The sequence below is a fragment of the Martes martes genome (assembly GCF_963455335.1).
Source record: "Martes martes genome assembly, chromosome: 9".
In the NCBI taxonomy this organism is placed as follows: Eukaryota; Metazoa; Chordata; class Mammalia; order Carnivora; family Mustelidae; genus Martes; species Martes martes.
In genome coordinates this window covers 119,194,019-119,215,070 of record NC_137896.1, presented here as the reverse complement: position 1 = coordinate 119,215,070, position 21,052 = coordinate 119,194,019, and the positions used below count along the sequence as shown (strand labels likewise).

Genomic DNA, 21,052 nt, shown 5'->3' with positions numbered 1-21,052 from the left:
ACTTGTACTTATGTTTTAGTACATTTTAAATATTTTATGGAATGTTATGGATACAACTGTTTGTTTAATAAGAAAGATATCTAGAGAAACTAGCTCTCCCATCCTTTTTTTCCCCTCAGTCACATACCTTTTGATTTATCTCACTGTTGGCGTATAAGCTTATATTCTAGAATTTATCATTTTTATAAAATGAATTTAAAATTTTCATAAGTAAATGTAATGTCATTATTATAAAAGTTTGTTAATTATAGTTATTTAAAATGCAGAGAATAGAAGAAAGATGCTTATTTTTATCAGCGGACATTATGGTTTACATTTATATATATATAATATATAACATATATATGTGTGATCTTTCAAGTTTATAGCCTTTATTATGACTTAAATTTGCATCTTGTGTAGTGGCCAGAGAGATTCCTTTACTTTAACTATTTTGTAATTACTTTGAAAAAAAAATAGGTATTTCCTACTTGGCTGGCTCCAAATTTGATAACCTTCTCTGGCTTTCTGCTGGTTGTATTCAATTTCCTACTTATGGCATACTTTGATCCTGACTTTTATGCTTCAGGTAAGATTACTACTTTAATATAAAATTTAAAATATCTAAATGGAGAAAAATGAGATGTGGTTATTTTCTGGTTCTATTCATATGCTTGTGTTTTGGGGAAGTTTTAGATACTATAAGGGTATGTAAAATGTTAGGAATTGGGTATAAAAGCTAAGTACGTTGTGTCTTCACAGTCTGTTATGGATGTTTCCATTAAGTTCTGGAAACCAGTTTGGCTCCTTAATTTAGATATGCTGTCTGAAAAGCAATGAGGTTTTGATAAAAAAGAATAATTGGATTTATAAGAAGACAAAAATTAGGATTATGACACTTTGCCTGAAAGTGAATATGAGGAGGGCCCAGCATACTTAACAGTTCCAGAAATATCCCTTCCCTTGTCCTAATTATGCAAGAAAAATCCCCCCTTTTGTTTTGAAGATTATCTCTCTTTCCCTCTGCTCAGTATCCATATTTGCCTTTAATACCTTTGAGTTTCCTCTGAAAATGGTTCTTAGACTTTAAACGTTTTTTGAAGTCTTCTTTCACATCTGTTCCTGTCTTCCCGTTCTCCCTCACCCTGTTTCTGCCCCAGACCACAGGACAGAATCTGGCTGTACTTGGGATAAGGGGGGATAAGTGGGAGATAGAGCTGATTCTCATTGCTCAGCCAGTTGATGGAGTTGAGAGGAAGGGAAAGATGGAGGCAGATGAACATATCTTGCATTCTGAGTTGGAGTATATATTTTCCAATAAGAATACTTATAAATGATGTGGTAAGGAGTTTTAGTGTTATAATTCATCTGTGTTGTGTGTTTAGCAGACTTTTGTGGACTGACCTGGAGAAACTAACAGTCGCTGAAAACATTGTTTTTGTAGGAAAGTTCAGATTTTCAAAAACTTATGATTTGATATTATAGAAATTCTAAATATTGGAATCATATATTTGCTTAACTATCAATTGAAATTTTAAGCTATGTCTTCTGTACAGGTAATAAAATGGCAACTTTTTGAAGATCATAAAGTACGACATGATGAATAAGATTAAATTTTATTAAGCTGGTTTGGATATTAAACAGTTTCTAAAAATTTGTATTTTAATCTTCAGAGCATCCTCAAAAGTTCATTTTGTAGCTGGAAATATTTTTTCCCACTATTCTAACATTTTTTGCTTAGTTATTAAGAGAGCTAAAAATACGTAAATATTATGTCTATTTCCCCAAATCATAGAACCTAGAGGACCAGATAAACCATCTAGTCCTGGTATATTTGGTAAATAGACAGGAAGAGTTAAATGGTATATTCATAGTCACATTGCTGGTTGAGTACAGAGCCGGGAGCCCAGACCTCCTGATTCTCAGTTGTTCTGTCTTAGAGGGCAATAGTGAGGTTCAGACATTTCAGAATGATTCTGATGCCAAATCATCCAGTGAAGGTGACCCATCTATACCCAAATGAAAAGGTCTTTTGTTTAGCTAATTAATAATGTAATAAAAAAATACAGATTGAAGGCTCAATATGTTTGTAGGAGAATTGCAAACAACAAGGAACAGATGAAACACAGGCATCTTTTAAGTTCCAAAAATATTAATTTTTATTCTCAGCACATAAGTAATTTTCAAGTAAAGATGGACAATCAGTTTTGAGTTAAGATTAAAGTTCAGTCCTCTTGTTTATGAGGGGTTGGGGAGATACTCCTTTGGTTTTGTCAGTTTAGTGATGTATTTTAATATCTACCTAATTCTGCATTAAAAATTTATTATAAGGTACTTTAACTTCTATTTAAGAAGTAGAAATATTTCTCATTGGCAGTACATGGTATGGTAGAATGCATGTATTTGTGTTAAAAGCTGTGTTGCTTTCCTTTGCAGCACCAGGTTACAAGCACGTCCCTGATTGGGTTTGGATTGTAGTGGGCATCCTCAACTTCATAGCCTACACTCTAGGTAAGAAATTGGCAAATACTCATATACTCAATGACTGGTGAATCTGTCAGCAGGGATAGCTAGCAGCCACTAAGTTAACATTTTCTCCTATGCTTAATTCATTTTAACTTGGGTTTATTAATTTCCTGTTCAGTATAAACATATATTTTTGAGTTTCTCTGTGGAAAATATTGTCACTCATTGCTAGGGAATGCAAAGAATAAGGTAGGAGTTGGCACACTACCCCTTACAGCGCAGCTCTGGCCTGTTGCCTGATTTTATAAGTAAAGTTTTGCTGGAACACAACTCTGTGTATTCCTTTACATGTTGTCTGTGCCTGCTTTCTGCAACAAAGACAAAGTTGAGTTGTTGCAACAGAGGCTTCTGATGACCTACAGTGCCTCAACTAATTACTGTCTGGCTCTTCACACAAAATATTTACCCACAGCTGGAATAAGACATCATTTTTGCCTTATGTTTGGGAAGCAGTATTGACATATCAAATAATTGTGGAATACTGAGAGAGCTGCCCTAATAGAGCAAAGTGGGAAAACAAAAATAAGTGGGAGAATAAGAAAGTGATCAATTCTTATTTGGTGGAGGGGGTGGTCAGGGTAGTCTGCTATGTTAGGCTGTACTATCTTTTTGGCCAAGAATGCTTTTTATTGGGATTATCTGCATGGCTTGTCGTGCCTGCTCCTCTTCTCCTTCCCTATTTTGTTTTTCTCCGTAGTACTTAATGCCACGTGACCTGCTTGTCTGTCTGCCCTAAAATGTACGTAGCTTTGAGGGCTACCCAGTGTTTAGAATAGTGCCTAACATGTAGTAGGCACCCAGTATATAGTTTTTAAACGAATATAAAATACCAGACCCTGACTTCAAGTTGCTGAGATCTCTTCAGGTAAAAATGACTTGCACTCACAAAGCCAGTATAATTTGGTACATGATTAAATGCTGACATTGCAGGTGACCAGAGCTGCAAGAGTTTGGGGAAGGAAGAGAGTGAAGTCCAGAACAATTAGGGAAAAGCTTAGTGAAAAACAACATTTTTAGGCGGAAGCTTTTGTACATTTGTTCTTAAAGATGAGCGGGTTTAAGAATTCTATAGGGTTTGGTTGCCAAGGATAGAGAGAAATAGGGAAAAAGGCGAGACTGGCCTACGGCTCTGGCTTTTAACAGCATATCTTAAGAACTTTTTGTAGAGGGGGCGCCTGGGTGGCTCAGTGGGTTAAAGCCTCTGCCTTTGGCTCAGGTCGTGATCCCAGGGATCCCCACTGTGGGATCCAGCCCACATTGGGCTTTCTGCTCAGCAGGGAGCCTGCTTCCCCGCCCCCGCCTCTCTCTGTTTGCCTCTTTGCCTACTTGTGATCTCTGTCTGTCAAATAAATAAATATTGAAAAAAAAAAAAAGAGCGTTTTGTAGATAATACTCTACCACCTACCTGTTTCATGTCCATGATTTTGGCAAAAATCCTGACCAAACATGAACTATTTATTGCAAAACTGCCTTGAACTAATGTGAGGCAATATATAAACTTTATTCTGCTAGTGTGACTATTCTTACCTTTTGTTGCAGAAATAATAATGTCTTTGATCACAAGGTGCTCTTCTAGGTCCTCCTGAGTTGTTCCTTCCCATAATATATGGTATATGCCCTGAAATGCTTTTTAAAAAAAATTTTTTTTTTTTCTGAAACATATCCAGACTTGTGGAGCTGTATTGGGTTCAGTGAGAAGATGTACAAAACCTAATTAGTATGCAGTCCATGAATTTCAGTGTTTGTAATAACTGCCCAGGAGTTGCACCGCAAACAGGAATTTAAGCCAGCAAATAATGAGAAAAGACTTTGTGGAAATATTTAAGCTACTTAAGGGCAAAAAAGTTCCCAACACTGTATAACAGAGATCTGCAGTGTTTGGGCAGGAATCTGGGATTCGTCCTTTCCCTTATTCCTTCAGCAGTGTTTTTCAAGGCTTTCTTTGCCACCAACTGAGGTAGTCCCTGGGGATAGTACTGTAGTGAGTAAGATAAACACAGTAATCATAGGAATTTTTAATTCCTTAAATCCGAATCTTTACAATTAGCCCAATACTTAACAAAACTATTTCTTTTGAGGAAAACTTTTTATGGTTCACCTGCTGCTGCTTTTTTTTTTTTTGCCTTAATAATGTCGCCCTTACTAGACTGACAGTTCCTGGAGATCACAGGAGTGGAATCTTCTTCAGTGGGGTGCTTGGATCTGCACAAGCATGCAGAGCTATGCGTCAGACTCTTCTTTTTAACTAGGCTTTCTCATTCTCCCTCCTTCTCTCCCTACATGCCCCAGCCCCCCGGCTCCTCTGTTTCTGCCCCTAAATGAAGGTGTTCCGCTGTGCTTTATCCTTCATTTTCTCTTTCTGCTCATTCCCTTGGGAGTCCTGATCCTTTCCACTGTGGAGATGACTCCTGTGTTTCTAGCTAGCCCTCGTCTGTCTTTTTAGTTGCTCGTGAGTGCCTTAGGTGGAGTTGCTTGATATTACCATGTGGATAATTCTGCCAACACTTCAGTTTTAGCATCTAAAATTGTACTCAGCCTCTTTAACACCAGTCACGCTCCTTCTTCGGACTTCTTTATTTCCTTCCCCCTGTTGGTTAGCCAGATGGAAAATTTTGGAGAGGATCTTTCAGTCCTTCACCCTCACTGATCACCTTTCACTGCATTGCCATTTTTATTTTCTTAATATCTCACCTGCCTCCAGCCTTCCATTTCCACTGGATCCCATGTCAGTGTGGGCCTGCGGATTAGTGTGCTCGCTCCAGCCAGTCATTCCCGCCGATGACAGCAGCATCTTTACAAAGCTCATCATGGCTTTCACCCTTTAGCTTCCCTGCTCACATCCTTTTAGTAGCTCCTTGTCCTCCCTGAAACTATGAGACTTGCTCCAGCCTCCCTACTGCCCTTTGCACATACTGGTTTCTTTGGTCAACCTGAGCTATGTGGCATTTTCTGAATACTCATGTGCTTTTCCATCTTGGTGTTTTTGCCGCCAGCACTCCCTCCTCCTGAAACAGCATACTCTTATCTACGGAAATCCAACTCAGTCTTTATGTCTCCACTCAGGTTTCATCTGGTCTGGAAGGCCATGCTTGATTATCTTAGCCTGAAGGGTACTTGTCCCTTTTCTGTACTCTCCTGTGGTTTGGATGTCCTGTATCTTTAATTACCACGTTTTGTTTCCTTTCTCAGTTGTAGACTGAGGGCACAGACTTAGTTTATTCTGAGATTATTCTCGTAATCTTCACAGCGTCAAGAATAGTGCATTGAACGGTTTTAATACATTCTTATATTTCCTGAATGCCTTCTACGTGCAAAGCCTTTTCTGAAAGCACTTAAACTTGTGGAAGTGGGGGGCGCCTGGGTGGCTCGGTGGGTTGGGCCTCTGCCTTCACCTGGGGTCCTGATCTCAGGGTCCTGGGATCGAGCCCCACATCAGGCTCTCTGCTCAGAAGGGAGCCTGCTTCCCGCTCTCTCTCTGCCTGCCTCTCTGCCTACTTATCATCTCTCTCTCTGTCAAATAAATAAAAAATTAAAAAATGAATTGTGAAAGTGTACATTTGTGACAAAATGACTGTAATTTCAAACAAGATGAAATAGGTGTTAGGACTGAAGCACAGGGTGTTTTTGGATCCTAGAGCAAGGAGTGGTTAGATAAGTTGTAATGAGTAACTATGGAAAATTCTCTGGAGGGTTGAAAATTTGTGACTAGTGGAACAACTCAGTTGTTAGGCTCATTTGGAAAAATTCAGAGTCCAACTACGATGCTTTGTCCTCAGATCTAAAATTGACACCATTTAGTGTGATGTAATGTATTTTAATTTGTTATTTATTTATTTATTTATTTTTAAAAGATTTTATTTGTTTATTTGACAGATAGAGATCGCAAGTAGGCAGAGAGGCAGGCAGAAAGAGCGAGAGAGGAGGAAGCAGGCTCCCTGCTGAGCAGAGAGACCCATATGGGGTTCGATCCCAGGACTCTGGGATCATGACCTGAGCCGAAGGCAGAGTCTTTAACCTATTGAGCCACCCAGGCGCCCGTCAGTTATTTATTTTTTAAGATTTTATTTATTCATTTGACAGGGAGAGAGAAGCAGACTCCGCACTGAGCAGAGAGCCCAATGCAGGACTTGATCCCAAGACCCCCGGATCATGACCTGAGCTGAAGGCAGATGTTTAACCTACTTAGCCACCTAGGTGCCCCGAATTTAAATTTTAGATTATACTCTGAGAAATTACAGATTTTATTTCTGAAGTCTTTGAATTGTAGGAATTAAAGGTTGGATTTTTATAAAAAGTATCGGCTGGTAGCTCTTCTTTAGTTAATTAACATTCCTATGATAGTGCGGATCTCTTTTGTTTTGTGTTTCTCCAGTTTATGAAAGACGACTTTTTGCATACTGGTACAGATGTTGACCTTTTCCCATGGCAATGTGTTTCTGTTGCAGATGGTGTGGATGGAAAGCAAGCCCGGAGAACCAATTCCAGCACCCCTTTAGGGGAGCTTTTTGACCATGGCCTGGATAGTTGGTCATGTGTTTACTTCGTTGTGACTGTATATTCCATCTTTGGACGAGGACCATCTGGTGTCAGTGTTTTTGTTCTTTATCTCCTGCTATGGGTAGTTTTGTTTTCTTTCATCCTGTCCCACTGGGAAAAATATAACACAGGGATTCTTTTCCTGCCATGGGGATATGACATTAGCCAAGTGGTAAGTACGCGTTAAATCTGTCTTAAATTTTCAACATTGCCATGAATTTTGGGGGAAGCTTTTGTCATTCCTTCTTTATAGCCCTTATGCTTTTTTGGCTAGAACTGACTTGGTGCTTTTTAAAAATTTCCTTTTTATCTTGTGTTATTTCTTGCTTATTTATGAGCAGTTTCAAGCAGAATAGCATAGTGAGCCCTTATGTACCTGTTACTTAGCTTCAGCAGCTGCATGGCCAGTCCAGTTTCGTGTATCCCCTTCCTCCCGGTTAGTTTAAAGGAAATTCCTGATAGTATGTGATAAGTATTTTACTATCTATCTCTAATATTAAGAGTACTGTTTAAGAAACCATAGTCACAATGTCATTATTATTAAAAAATGGTTAGCTTCTTAATGTTAATAAATATTCCTTTGAACTGTTGATTTTTGTAAAGAAAGATATGCACATGTAATTGTTGCTTTTTTGCCTTTACTGCCCACGTTTCAATGAGTAGAAATACTTATTTTTTCTTACTTAATAGGCTTGCTATTAACTCTCCCTGCCTTTGAATACCAGCTTTTTGTGTTGCCATTTTGCCCATTTGCACCTAAGGCCCCAGTAGAGCATCAGACTTAGGAGTGTGTGTGAAGAAAGTGATTGAGTAGGCAAATTGGATCATCCTGTGCCTTAACCAAATCCTGATGGGCCTTACAGTGTTCTAAATTATGGCCAGTTGCTTGCCTTGTTTAGAACTTAGTTATTTTATGGCATTGTTGGCTGAGAAAAAGACATTTTTAAAGGCAAGAAGACTTGCCACAGTATCGAATTTAAGTGTACTTCTTGCTTTTACTAAAGCTATTTACTAGACTCAGGCTGCATACAGCATTATTGGCTCCCTGATCTTTCCAGCTGTTAATGCCTCTGTATGCTTTTGTCTGCATTTTCCTTCCAGACTATATCTTTTGTCTACATAGTGACTGCGATTGTGGGAGTTGAGGCCTGGTATGAACCTTTCCTGTTTAATTTCTTATATAGAGACCTATTCACTGCAATGATTATTGGTAAGAAGCTCCATGTTGAAGCCTATTTTAACATGACTTTATTATCGAAGCCAGTGTTTGATTATCACAAGCTCTACCACCTTTCCCCCTCTCCCACACCCTCCAGCAAGCAGAACGGCCCTACAGCCCTGGTTTCAACCAAACCAGTAAGGAAAACGAGGTTTCTGTGTTTTGGTCTTTTTGTTTAGCACTATTTCTAGTCAGAAGGAAATAAATACCAATGTCACATAAACCTTGTAAACTAACTATTTAAATTAGTCTAGACTGTTCCAGAGGATCCACATTTAGTATAGATCCACATTGGTATAGATTTCATGCCTATCTCAAAATTGAAGATCACTAGTTTGTAGGAAGTAGAATAGATGAAAGGTAATGATGACTTCATAATACATCCACTCCAAAAGTTGAGCCTTTGCTCCTCTCAGATACTCTCCTTCTTTTGCCACTGGCTGTTAGGTAAACGTTTCTGATCATGATAATGTTTCCCTTTTGATTTTAGTGAGAGTGGATATCTACGGGAGGCAGAGTGTTTCCTATGCAAAGAGGCAAGGAGGAAGTTATTTGGGGCTGTGATTTTGGGGCACTAGGAGTGGCATTAGGACCTCTGTAGGAGTAAAATAGCAAACTCTTGGCTATTGCTCTGTTCCCTTGTCTAAAAAATAACCAGCTCTCTCACTACCAGTGAACCTTGGTAATAGAATGGGCATTGGGTAGGTTTTAGAAACAGCTGAGAAAGCGGTGCATTAGGCCCTGGCTTTTAGGCAGTGGTTTGGGCCTTTTTCTGTGGCCCTAAACTACAGATATTTTAGAACCCCACTGTTCTTCCAAATCCAAATATTCATTCTTGGGTTTCTGTATGAACTGAATCCTCTGCCTTGAAAAGGCTAGCTATTTTTCACTCCCCGCCACATAGCAAATTGTTTTAAGTGACTAGTCCTGTGGCAGTATTGCTGCACTTTATGTTTAAATGTCAGATTTAACGATAAGATGGAATCCTCTGGTATGTGAGATACATTTTTGAATGTTAAGTGGGTACTTTAAGAGGCATACAACTTTCTTTGTAGTTTATAAGTTTATCTGAATTCTTCTCTCTGAAATAAAACAAAAGCCCATGTTTCTTTACAAATAAATAAAGCCGCTTTCCCAGTATAGGGGTACCTCATTTTATTGCACTCACTTCATTGTGCATTGCAGGTACTGTGTTTTTTACAAATCAAAGGTTTGTGGCAGCCTTTTAGCTAGTCTGATAGTGCCGTTTTTCCAACAGTATTTGCTCACTTCATGTCTCCCTCTGTCATATTTTGGTAATTCTCGCAATATTTCAGACTTTTACATTATTATATTTGGTATGGTGATCTGTGATCAGAGATCTCTGATGTTACTATTAGAATTGTTTTGGGGCTCCACAAACCACACCCATATAAGATGGCAACTTAATTAATAAATGTTGGGTGTGTCTGACTGCTCTACCTACCCTGCTCTCCCTCTCTTTTCTCTCCCTGTCCTCAGGCCTCCCTATTTCCTGAGACACAATATTGAAATTAGGCCAGTTAGTGACCCTGCGGTGGCCTCTAGGCATTCAAGTGAAAGGAAGAGTCACACATCTCTCACTTTAAATTACAAATTAGAAATGATTCAGCTTAGTGAGGAAAAAGCCAAGATAGGCCCAAAGCCAGCACCTTCCCATCCTGCCACCAACCAATTAGCTAAGTGTGTAAATGCAAAGGAAAAGTTGCTGAAGGAAATGAAAGGTGCTACTCACTGAATAAACGAGTGGTAAGAAAGCAGAACAGCCTTTTTGCTGATACAGAGCAAGTTTTAGTGGTCTGGACAGAAGATCTAACCAGCCACAACATTCTCTTAAGCCAAAGCCTAATTCAGAGCAAGGCCCTAGCTCTCTTCAATTCTTTGAAGGCTGAGAGAGGTAAAGAAGCTGCAGAAGAAAAGTTTGAAGCTAGCAGTGGTTGGTTCATGAGGTTTAAGGAAAGAAGACTTACCTGTATCATGGAAGTGCAAGGTGGAGCCTCAAGTGCTGACGTAGAAGTTGTAGCAAATTATCCAAAAGGTGATACGCAAGCAACAGATGTTCCGTCTAGATGTGACCACTTTAATACTGGAAGGAAATTACATCTAGGACTTTCGTAGCTAGGGCGGAGAAGTCAATGCCTGGCTTCAAAGCTTCAAAGGACAGGCTGACTCTCTTGTTCGGGGCTAATGCAGCTGCTGACTTGAAGGCGAAGCCAGCGCTCATTGACTATTCCGAAAGTACTAGGGCCCTTAAGAATTTGTTAAATCTACTCTGCCTGTCTTCTCTACATGGAACAACAAAGCCTGGATGGTAGCACATTTGTTTACAACATGGTTTACTGAATATTTTAAGCCCATTCTTGAGATCTGCTCAGAAAAAAGGATTCCTTTCAATATATTTCTTCTCATTGACAAGTACCCGGTCACCCAAAGCTCTGATGATGATATACAGTGAGATGAATGTCGTTTTCCTGCTTGTTAACACAGCATCCATCCTGCCAGAGATTGAAGAGTAGTTTTGACTTTCACGACTTATGATTGAAGAAACAGATACCTTTCTATAAGGCTGTAGCTGCCATAGAAAGTGTTCCTCTGATGGATCTGGGCAAAGTAAATTGAAAACCTTTTGGAAAGGAGTCACCATTCTAGGTGCCACTATTCATGGGGAGAAGTCAAAATAATCAGCATTGACAGGAATTTGGAAGAAGTGATTTCTGACTTTTATGGATGATGTTGAGGGCTTTAAGACGTCAGTGGAGGAAGTAAGTAGCTGTGGTGGAAATAACAAGAGAATTAGAAGTGGAGCCTGAAGATATGACTGAATTGCTGCCATCTCACGATCAAACTTTGTAACAGACGAGGAGTTACTTCTTACAGACCAAGAAAGAAAGTGGTTTTCTTGAAATAGAACCCATTGTTGAAGATGCTGTGAAGATTGTTGGGATGACAAAGGATTTCGAATATTACATCAGCTGAGTTGAATAAAGCAGTGGCAGGGTTTGAGAGGATTGGGTCCTATTTTGCAAGAAGTTCTGTGGATGAAATCCATCAACCAGCATTGCAGACTCTAGAGAGATTGTGAAAGGAAGAGTCAGTGTGGGAAGCTTCATTGTTTCCTGTCGTAAGAGCTTGCCACAGCCATCCCCACCTTCAGCGGCCATCAACCTCAAGTCAGGACCCTCCACCAGCAAAAAGATTACGACTAGTTGATAGTTCAGGTGATGGTTAGAATTTTTTAGTAATAAGGTATTTTTTTTAGCTCAGGCACGTACATTGTTTTATACATAATGCTGTTTTACTCAATAGGCTACATTATAGTAGAAGCATAACTTTTATGAACTGGGAAACCAGAAAATTGATGTGACTTGCTTTATTGTGACATTCACTTCATTGTGATGGTCTGGAACGAAACCTGCAATCTCACTGAGGTATGCCTGTACTTTTTATGGAAAGTACATTAGGTGCTATTTAGAGGAGAAGTAGAAGATACAGTATGTCTCTTTGGCAACCTATATATAGCCCGGCTTCCTCTATGCCTGCTGTATTTAAGATAAAGCTATTTTAAGATATTTTAAACTAAAAATACTCTTGGTAGCAAATCTTTTGCAAGTTTCTGTCAGCCTATTTTCAACACCTCAGAGCTATAGTGATTCTGGGTTAATTAATCCAGCTCCGGCTCCCCTACTAGTACTTCCCAACTTGACACAGTGTCAGTTGCTAAAAATTTCTGAGGATGTCAGCTTGTCTTCCTTTCTCTCTGAACTCTTCTAACTTGGGTAACTGTCACAGTTGGGCTTGGAAGTGGCAGAGTAATTCATCTTTTCAAATGAGATTTCTGTTTGGTGGATTCTAGTCTTTTCATCTATTTTTAGCAAAATGGAGTTGTTTGGAGGGAATGCGTTTCTGTCTTTGATCCTTAAGCTCATAGCTACATGGACCACCTTCCCACCACAAGCCAAGTACAGTCAGCGGGAGTCTGGAGTGGTCAGGCTAGGGCTGATCTGTTGAGTGACGGTGAAATATCCAAATGATGTAGCCAGAAACTTGCCACAGGTGTTGATTTGGATTGTGACAGAGGAAAAAAAAATCAGGAATTTACATCTCTATAATTTGTAGAATCAGAGAATTTTAAAAATGCAAGGGACATTAGGAAGTCATTTAACCCATCCGTATTGTACAGCTGTGGAATCTGAAGCTCAGAGAGATCATCTGATTTGCCCAAGAGTGCATTACTAGATTTTGGAGTCATCTGTAGGAAGCTTGTAGTTAAAGCTATAAGAGAGGATCCCCTGGGGGAGAATAGAAGCACAGTTGAATGCCTAGTTAGGAATATGCCAGGAGGCAGAGTTGCCAATAAAGGACAGCACGTGTAATGGTTGGATAACTAAGAGCACTGGGAGAATGGATCACAAAGGCCAAGGCAGGTGAGAATTGCAGTTAGTGGAGCGTCAACAGAGTCCCCTTACTTAGAAGTCAGGAGTGAAGAAAGAATATTGAATTTGTTCATTAGGAGAACTTGGTAAATTCCAGAGTACAGTTTCTGCAGAGGGAAGGCAGAATGAACGAGTCCTGAGGAAGGCCACAGGAAGGCCTGGCGAGTGATCGGGGAGAGTAAGAGAAGAAATAGATAGCGAGGGCAGCAGAAGCAATGGGAGGGCTTCTTGGGAAGGCTGTCCTTGCTTTTGGGTTTGAGGGGAAAGAACCAGTGTATGCTTAGGGGTGGGTGGAGAAATTCAGAATGCTAGGGAAATAAAAATAAGTGGAAATGGGAAACCACAGAATCCATGAATCAGCCCCTCTTTCAGTAACTCACACTTGTGCAATTTACTGCACACCAGGTACTGTTCCAGGTGTCTTTATGTGTAATAACTCATTTAATTCTCAAAACCGTATGGGGTCAGTACTATTATGTCTATTTTATAAAAGAAGAAATTGAGGCACTGAAACGTTAATCTGCCTGAAATCTCATAACTTGTAGACACAACCGAGGTTCAAGCCCCATCTGACCCCTGACCTCTGCTCTGAATCAACGAGCTATACTGCTACTCTTCTGCTTGTAAATGTTCAGAAGTGTACTTAATTTCAATACGGAAGTCAACCTGAACCTGCGAATTATTGGGTCTAAAAGCATTAAATATTTTGTATGTATTTGAAAATTATAAAAAATCACTCTTGAATAATAATGACAACAATTTAAATATTCTTCCTTTTAGGTTGTGCATTATGTGTGACTCTTCCAATGAGTTTATTAAACTTTTTCAGGTAAGTATTTCTTAATTGGGCAAGAAATGTGAAAATTGTTACTTAGATGAATTTTAGGATCTGTTTTACTTTTGGCATCTGGGCATTTTGGAAAGGTTCTGAAACCTATGTTTTGAATCTGGAATGAGGTCAGGGTCATGTAGGGTCTACAGTGGCAGCTGTGTGCTCAGTTCAAGCACAGCACAGAACTGCTGGTGCTTTTGTTACAGCTTTTGGCTCACCAGACAGTCTTCCATTTGTCATTTTTTTGTGGAGTGAATTGGGAAGGTGAGTGTTCTTGTTGAATATTGAGAGGTTTATGTTCTTTTTAGAAATTGATTATAAGTTTTTATAAGTTGATTCTGTGTAAGTTTAGTCAGCATGATCATAAAATTTCTGAACTTGTGTGGTTTAGGACCTAACCCTTGATCTCTGCTGACTTCCAGGTAGCATTATATGAAAATTCTTGCCAGAGAAGTGGAGCAGGGGTTAGGTAGGAGTTTCCTGGGTGGTGTTTTGTTTCTTTGGTCTGCAGTTCTCCACCTTTGCTCAGCCACACTGAAATTACGTAGGGAACCTGAATGCATTTTGCTGTTTCCCTTCTTGGTAATTTTGCTCCCACTTTCCTCTAGTACTGTTCCTCTGCTTGAAACACTTCCCACTTCATCCTTCAGCCCTCAGATCTGTCCTGCAGAATCCTATCTGTGTCCAGCCAAGCTCTACGAATCTTCCCTATTTATGGCAGCTGGCAGGCATTCACAGAAACCGTGAAATTTAAGGCTCTGAAGGCCTTAGAGTTGGAGACATTTTTTCCTCATCTTCTAAGGATGAGGTCCTGATTGGGCAGTATCTCATCCAAGATCGTGTAATCAGGAGCAGAAGCCAGACAAGAATTTGGGGCTCTGTTCAGATGAGCAGACCTGTCTCGGAGTGTGCACTGGAGATACCAAGACAGGCTACGGGCGGTCTCAGTGCGGTCTTCCCCTGGTGGGTTCTCCTGTCACTTTGTATCGTAGCTGCACTCCGAGGTACTTCCTTGTGGTGTTTTGTGCGCATTTTATTTCTCCTGTTGGACTGTAAATCTCACAAAACAAAGATCAAGTTTTGTGCATCTTTACATTCCAGGGGACTAGGGCTCAGAAGACTTACATGCTAGTCCTGGCCCAGCTGCTTGGTAGCAAGTTATGTAAATTTAAATTCTCACATCGTCACTTAACTTGTCTGCAAAGTGGGGTTAGTAATGTTGGTTCTATTTGTGCTATGGGAGTATTGTGAGTGTAAAGTAAGAGTAAGTGTGAAAGTACTTTGAAAACTACAAAATTTACAAATGCAGTTAAGTTTTATATGTAATAATGTTCTTTGTATTACCTGATTTCTTTTTTTCAGAAGCTATAAAAATAACACCTTGAAACACAATTCAGTCTATGAAGCTATGGTTCCCTTTTTTTCTCCATGTTTGCTCTTCATTTTGTCTACAGCATGGATCCTTCAGTCGCCTTCAGATATTTTAGAGTTGCATCCAAGAGTATTCTACTTTATGGTTGGAACAGCCTTTGCCAACATCACAGTAAGATGTTTTTTTCTTTTATAAGTCATAATATATCTAAGGAATATATGACAAAGCTTGATAATTTGAGAAATTTTATATAGTATTAAAAATAAGCAGATTTTGGGGCACCTGCGTGGCTCAGTGGGTTAAAGCCTCTGCCTTCGGCTCAGGTCATGATCCCAGGGTTCTGGGATTGAGCCCCACATCGGGCTCTCTGCTCGGCAGGGAGCCTGCTTCCTCCTCTCTGCCTGCTTCTCTGCCTACTTGTGATCTCCGTCTGTCAGATAAATAAATAAAATCTTAAAAAAAAAAAAAAAGCAGATTTTAATTTAAAGATATTTTCTATTAGAAACTTGAAAGAATTAGAACCCCGAGACAGAACATGCTGAAAATGGTTTTTTCCTTTTCCAAATGGCTGAAGATCTAATGATTAATTTAGGGAGCCTGAAAGGGGTTTTTGAGAGAAAACACACATACACACACACACACACACACACACACACACACATTTTTAAATCAGCTGATCTTCAGATTGACAGGGAATAAAAACTTTGTAATAAATACAATATTTTTTAAAAGCCCTTTCTCTGCAATGGCCCAGCAAGACAGCAGACAGGTAGGAGAGATCAGAAGTTGTTGAGAAGAGACCTTAACGGTTCTGACAACCAGGGAGCCTGTGCTCTAACTCTAAAAACTTAATACGTTTTTACTTTATAAGGAATCCACTGAATTTATGTTTCCGTGTCTGTAACATGTGTTCAATATCACCAGTCCTTTTGATTTCACAGGGTTTAAAGATCTGGAAATATTAATACATTGTATGAAAGGTATATCTGAAGGACTAGAACTTTGAGTAAGGTATTGAAAGGAAAGGGAGCCAGAGAGGTCTTGAGGTGTTAATATGACAGTGTGATTGACTTGAAGAAGGCAGCATCTCAGCTCCATGAAGCAGTTTAGTTGTCTGGAACTATAAAAGGCTGTTTTGAAAGTTCTTTTTTTCAGATATCGTACTTGAAATTGGGAGAAGTTTCTTTTATCCAAACTTACCTGCTGGCAGAATCCCTTCTCTAGCAACCTTACTAAATTATCTTCCCGACTCTTCTGACACACACTCTGAGGGTCCGTGGGTTTGGAGGTGTGGGCAGATGAGCAGTTGAGAACTACTGATTTTAATAATGTCGTGGAACTGTGTTGGCTCAAGTACTTGAATCCTTTTTAAATGTTGGAGTGACTGATTTTGGAAGTGCGTTGCTAATTAAATTTTCATTCTTTTTTTTTTTTTCTCCCAACTTCAAGTGTCAGCTGATTGTTTGTCAAATGAGTAGCACCCGGTGCCCAACTTTGAATTGGTTCCTGGTTCCTCTTTTCTTGGTTGTCCTGGTGGTAAACTTAGGAATAGCCTCTTACGTCGAGAGCATTCTCTTATATACTTTAACAGCTGTTTTCACTCTGGCCCACATCCATTATGGAGTACAAGTGGTGAGTAATCTAGAGCAGAATGGGTTCCATTTGGTTCTTATAAGTACTAGGAAAGGATGTGAGGGGAAAATTTCAAAAGAAAGTTGCTTATTAAAGTAGCTGGAAGAATTTGGATATTCTCTATACATTTTGAATAATATCTAGATGCATAATTTCAGATATCATTTCTCTGATGTCACAGTTACTACAAATAAGTTAAAAGCTGGATAATTATTTTGAGGAATTAGTTGTTTTTAAGTAGAAATGTAAATTGTTTTCTTGGTGAAAGGAATTGTAAACTCTCACGTGCTTTTAATTCTGTGAGGACCAAATAATCCCATTTGTTGATGATTTATTTCTATACTTGCTTCATTAGCGTTAGGGACATTTTTACAGGGGGGAAATATTAGGAGAGAATGGATTTAAGGAGGATTTTGCATACCTTCATATTCTCTTCTAAAGCAAGAGACTAGTTTCAGGGCAAATGGACTAAGATAGATAAAGTGAAAATGAGAACCATGCAAGTTTATTTTCTTTCCTTGCACTTTAACAGCCTTTTCTAATTATTTTACGTATTTTAGCATGGTCTTATAAATACGATTTTTAATTGTTGTACAATATTCCATCAAGGAGAGTACTTAATAATTACCCAGTGTACTTAGTTATGATCCAGTTATTTTAACCATTTATGTTGTTTCCAACTTTTCACCTTTATAAATTAAAGTTAGAGTGAACAATCTGGAATATATTTTTCTTTGTTTTCTGATGGAAGTTTCATAGCAATGAAAAATGTAAAAAAGTATTCGTATTATTATTCATGTTTTTATGACTCTTAAAATGCTCCTATTTGGTATATTTGTCTTAAAAGGAACCCTGCTAGGACTCAGTTTGAGAAACAAAGTGTTTTCTATACCGTTGAACATATTTTTAAAATGGGGGCGCCTGTCATGCTTGGTAACTACTTTGTGCGTGCATATGTTGCTAAACTTAGATTTCTTCTCTTAGGGTTCTCCCCAAAGTAGCCTACATTTGTTGGGATAAAATAGATGGAAAAAAAATCCATGATAACTAGGGATTATGACACGAAGACATAATTGTTTTTATTTGCACCTATTAACATAAATACTTCACTTTGTATTAACACTTGTATCTTCTATTTCATCAGTCATGTATGAAATAGAATGTAGTTGTAAATGTCTTTTATAATTGTGTTAATTTATTATAACTCCTCAGAAGCATATCTTTAAGCAACTGTACATAAACTAAGCCAAAACATTTTTTTCTTTAAATTACAAAAGTAGTACATTTTCACTGTTAAAAACCTGGAAAATAAATACAAGTTATTGAAAAAAAAAATTCCAGGAACATCTTTTTTGTCTGTCTTTGTGCTCTTGCCACTTCTGCAACTTCTAACCAGAAGGTGAAACAGCAACACACAAAGCATTCACTTTTGAACTATTGACATATAAGTAATAACAATGGAGCTAGGAAGTATCAAATAAATGACATTTGGTAACTGACACATAACCAGGGTCTTGTCTACCCACCAGGAATACCTTAACCAACATGGCCTAAATCTCCTAAAATGTACAGATCTACTTTTATACTGTTTCTTCAGGATTAGGAATGATTACCTAGAAATGCTATAAGCAGTTGAATATTGAGTCAAACTATGTATGTAAATATTTGATCTACTAGATCTTACAAGTCAGCTAACCCTATAATTTTTCAGCAGATTTGGGTGTGAATCTGTGTGGTCCAGAGGGCTCTGGAAAGACTAGATGTTGGAGTTAGGTTTAAGTCCTAACCCTTCCAGGAGTAGTTCTGGAATTCTACAGAATTCTGTAGCCTTCTAGCTCTATAACTATCCTAGAAAAGCCTTTTCTTTACTTCTGCTGAGTTTTGCCGCATCAGTAAATTGTTATCTCCAGAGGGTGAATTCTGTGTCCTTTGAAAAAATTATTAGGAATATATTTATCATTACCTCATGTTCTGGTTTTCCACAGGTAAAGCAGCTGAGCAGCCATTTTCAAATTTATCCTTTCTCATTGAGGAAACCAAACTCAGATTGACTAGGAATGGAAGAAAAGAACATTGGCCTGTAATCTACAGAAAAAAGTACTGTAAATAAGATGCTTGTAAATATTTCATCCATCACCATTGAACTAAAATGACCTGCTTAACAGACCTGGGAACTCAAGTTTGTAGAGTACTTGGACAGCAGGAGGGATAGAAATGATCTGAACTTAGGGAATTTTGGACCTGCTAACTCCCAACTTACTTTATTTTTTATAAAACCATGTGGCATTTTGGTTAAGCATAATGTACTTTAGACAAGCAAAATGTTTCTAGTGATTTTAGCTTCATGAGTCTATGATATTTTGGTTCATACAGAGCTAAGGATGCTTTGTTTTTATTTTTAAAGTCCCCAAATTGGTTTAGGAACACTGATAACATTAAGAAAATGACAAAATGTTTTCCTATTTGGTACTACTTTAGTAGTAGGTCTTTAGCGGTGGAAGTTATCAATAGCCCAAATCTAAAACAGGGAAAAGGTAAGAGCAAGTCACCTTTTAGCAAGAGATGCCAAATGATTACAGAACTATAATGTACAGTTGCCAAATACTGGTTTCTCTTTCCCATGGAAATGCCTTTTTTCCTCATGCGCTGAGAGAGCTGGTATATATATATATATTTAGATTCTCTAGTATTCTGGCTCTCTTTGTTTGGGAGAGATCTTGATAAATGACTTAATTTTCTTTTAAAGAAAAATGTTCGATTGACTTAGCAGAGAGTAGATCAGAATTGTAGCTTACCCATTGACATGGTTCATCGTTTAAATGTGGCATTTCCCCCCTCAGCTGCAAGTTGCTGAGACTGGGTGCCCGAGGACTATGTTTATATGAATGCATGTGACAGCCCCAGTCTTACGATAACTACTTGTAGGGAACACAGGTAAACTTCCTTATAAGAGAAATTTACTTTGGACTTCGAAATCTCATGAGCCTCACTATGAATTCCTGCTATGAACCACACTACGAAATTAATTTTCTGATTCAGTTTGCCCTGCCTTCCTTCCTACCCTCCTTCCTTCCTTCTGTCCGTCCATCTCTTTTTTATGGAGGTGAGAGTGCTGTGTTTTTTATTTCATAAGGGTAAAGAAGTAGAAATTCTTCCCTCCCTGACTTGCCCGCTTCCCCTTTTGAAGAAAGTTTTTGATATATATGCCTTACTGAGTACCTACTGTCTTTAATGTGACTTGGAATAATTTTTGAGGTTTACTGACAAACATAAAAATCCCTTTGACTTAACTGTGGTTGATCTATAGATTACACCTTTTCATGAATGTGGATATATTATTTCTTTTTGACTCTGTCTCCATTTAGTTTGGTGGTGGTGAAATTTACTTGCTGATTTTCTTTTATTTTCCACCGAATGAAGTTTGTGCTTGAATGAAGAGTGTATCTTAAACCCTTTTTTTTTGGATGGATTGCACTTGGATAAAATAGGCACCACTGTGTTGATATGTAATTAAATTCTTAACCATTATTTATCTATGAATGTGACCATTGTTAAATTTAATTATAGTGTATTCCTTTTTGAATTTCAGTCTACTGCTTTGTAAAAATAACTATGTAATCGATATTTCAGCTTTTAAATTTGTAAATCCTAATCATTGTCATCCAGGCTATTAGAAATGAGGAGTCAAGGAGCTAACTTACGGTTCTGTACTCATTTTTAAAAATGGTTCATAAAGATTGAGATATATTTGGTGACTTTTTCTGAGACTGAACATGGTGAGAAATGGATGCTGGAAAATGTGGATAGTGATTCTATGTTAATAAATCGCCATCATGGAGGTCAGAGAATGAACAAATTAAGTAACGGTAACTATTTTTTGTAGACCTTGTTTTTTGTCATCTATAAAATTGAATAGGATTAAGTGGTAATTTGGGCTGGGAACAAAGCTTTGTTTGTTCTAAGGTTTCTGAGCTAATCATTTTACCTTTTGTTGATCTTGTACACAAGAATGAGATTAATCTGTATTATATAAGAAAAGAACTGAGAAATGTTTGTAAATGACAAATTTGGACCACAGGCTTTCTTCACCTTGTACAGTATAGTTAAAAAAAAAAAAAATACCCTTCTGGTGTAGGGTCATGTTCTATACTTTGGGGGCTATTTTACCTCAGAGTGTCTTTCTGTTCTTTTTCCATTGCATCAAGTTTATTTGAAATGGTTTTGCACGTGTACTTCATGACCTGTTTCTCTGTAGGGGTAAAGAATTGCGCCAGTTTTATTGACACCATTAGATGAAAGGTGGCTGTCAACAAGATGAAAGTGAAACTGAGTGATGTACTGTTTGAGAATACCATGGACTTGTAAATCTTCAGTGGACTGCTGACGTTTTCTTGGTTTAGTCTGCCATCTTGAACTTACCTCGAAAGTCCCCATTTGTTGTTCAGTGATATAGCAGCTGAAGCAGGACTTAACTTGCAAATAGCTCTGTGCATTTGTGTCATACC

General features: G+C 38.3%; 1 protein-coding gene across 2 annotated transcripts in view; it reads left to right on the top strand.

Moving 5' to 3' along the window:
- The window catches only part of SELENOI (selenoprotein I), a 36,385-nt gene extending 15,733 nt beyond the window's left edge, over positions 1 to 20,652 (top strand). Inside the window, exons 3-10 of one of the 2 annotated variants that reach the window (XM_080814328.1) lie at positions 460 to 568; positions 2,416 to 2,490; positions 6,951 to 7,213; positions 8,143 to 8,251; positions 13,492 to 13,540; positions 14,906 to 15,086; positions 16,365 to 16,547; positions 18,533 to 20,652. In XM_080814328.1, coding sequence (XP_080670454.1) covers positions 460 to 568; positions 2,416 to 2,490; positions 6,951 to 7,213; positions 8,143 to 8,251; positions 13,492 to 13,540; positions 14,906 to 15,086; positions 16,365 to 16,547; positions 18,533 to 18,631 — 1,068 coding nt within the window. In that variant the 3' untranslated portion in view covers positions 18,632 to 20,652. The remainder of the gene's footprint in view (positions 1 to 459; positions 569 to 2,415; positions 2,491 to 6,950; positions 7,214 to 8,142; positions 8,252 to 13,491; positions 13,541 to 14,905; positions 15,087 to 16,364; positions 16,548 to 18,532) is intronic. The other variant, XM_080814329.1, reaches the window with a different exon arrangement.
- Positions 20,653 to 21,052: the final 400 nt, after the last annotated feature.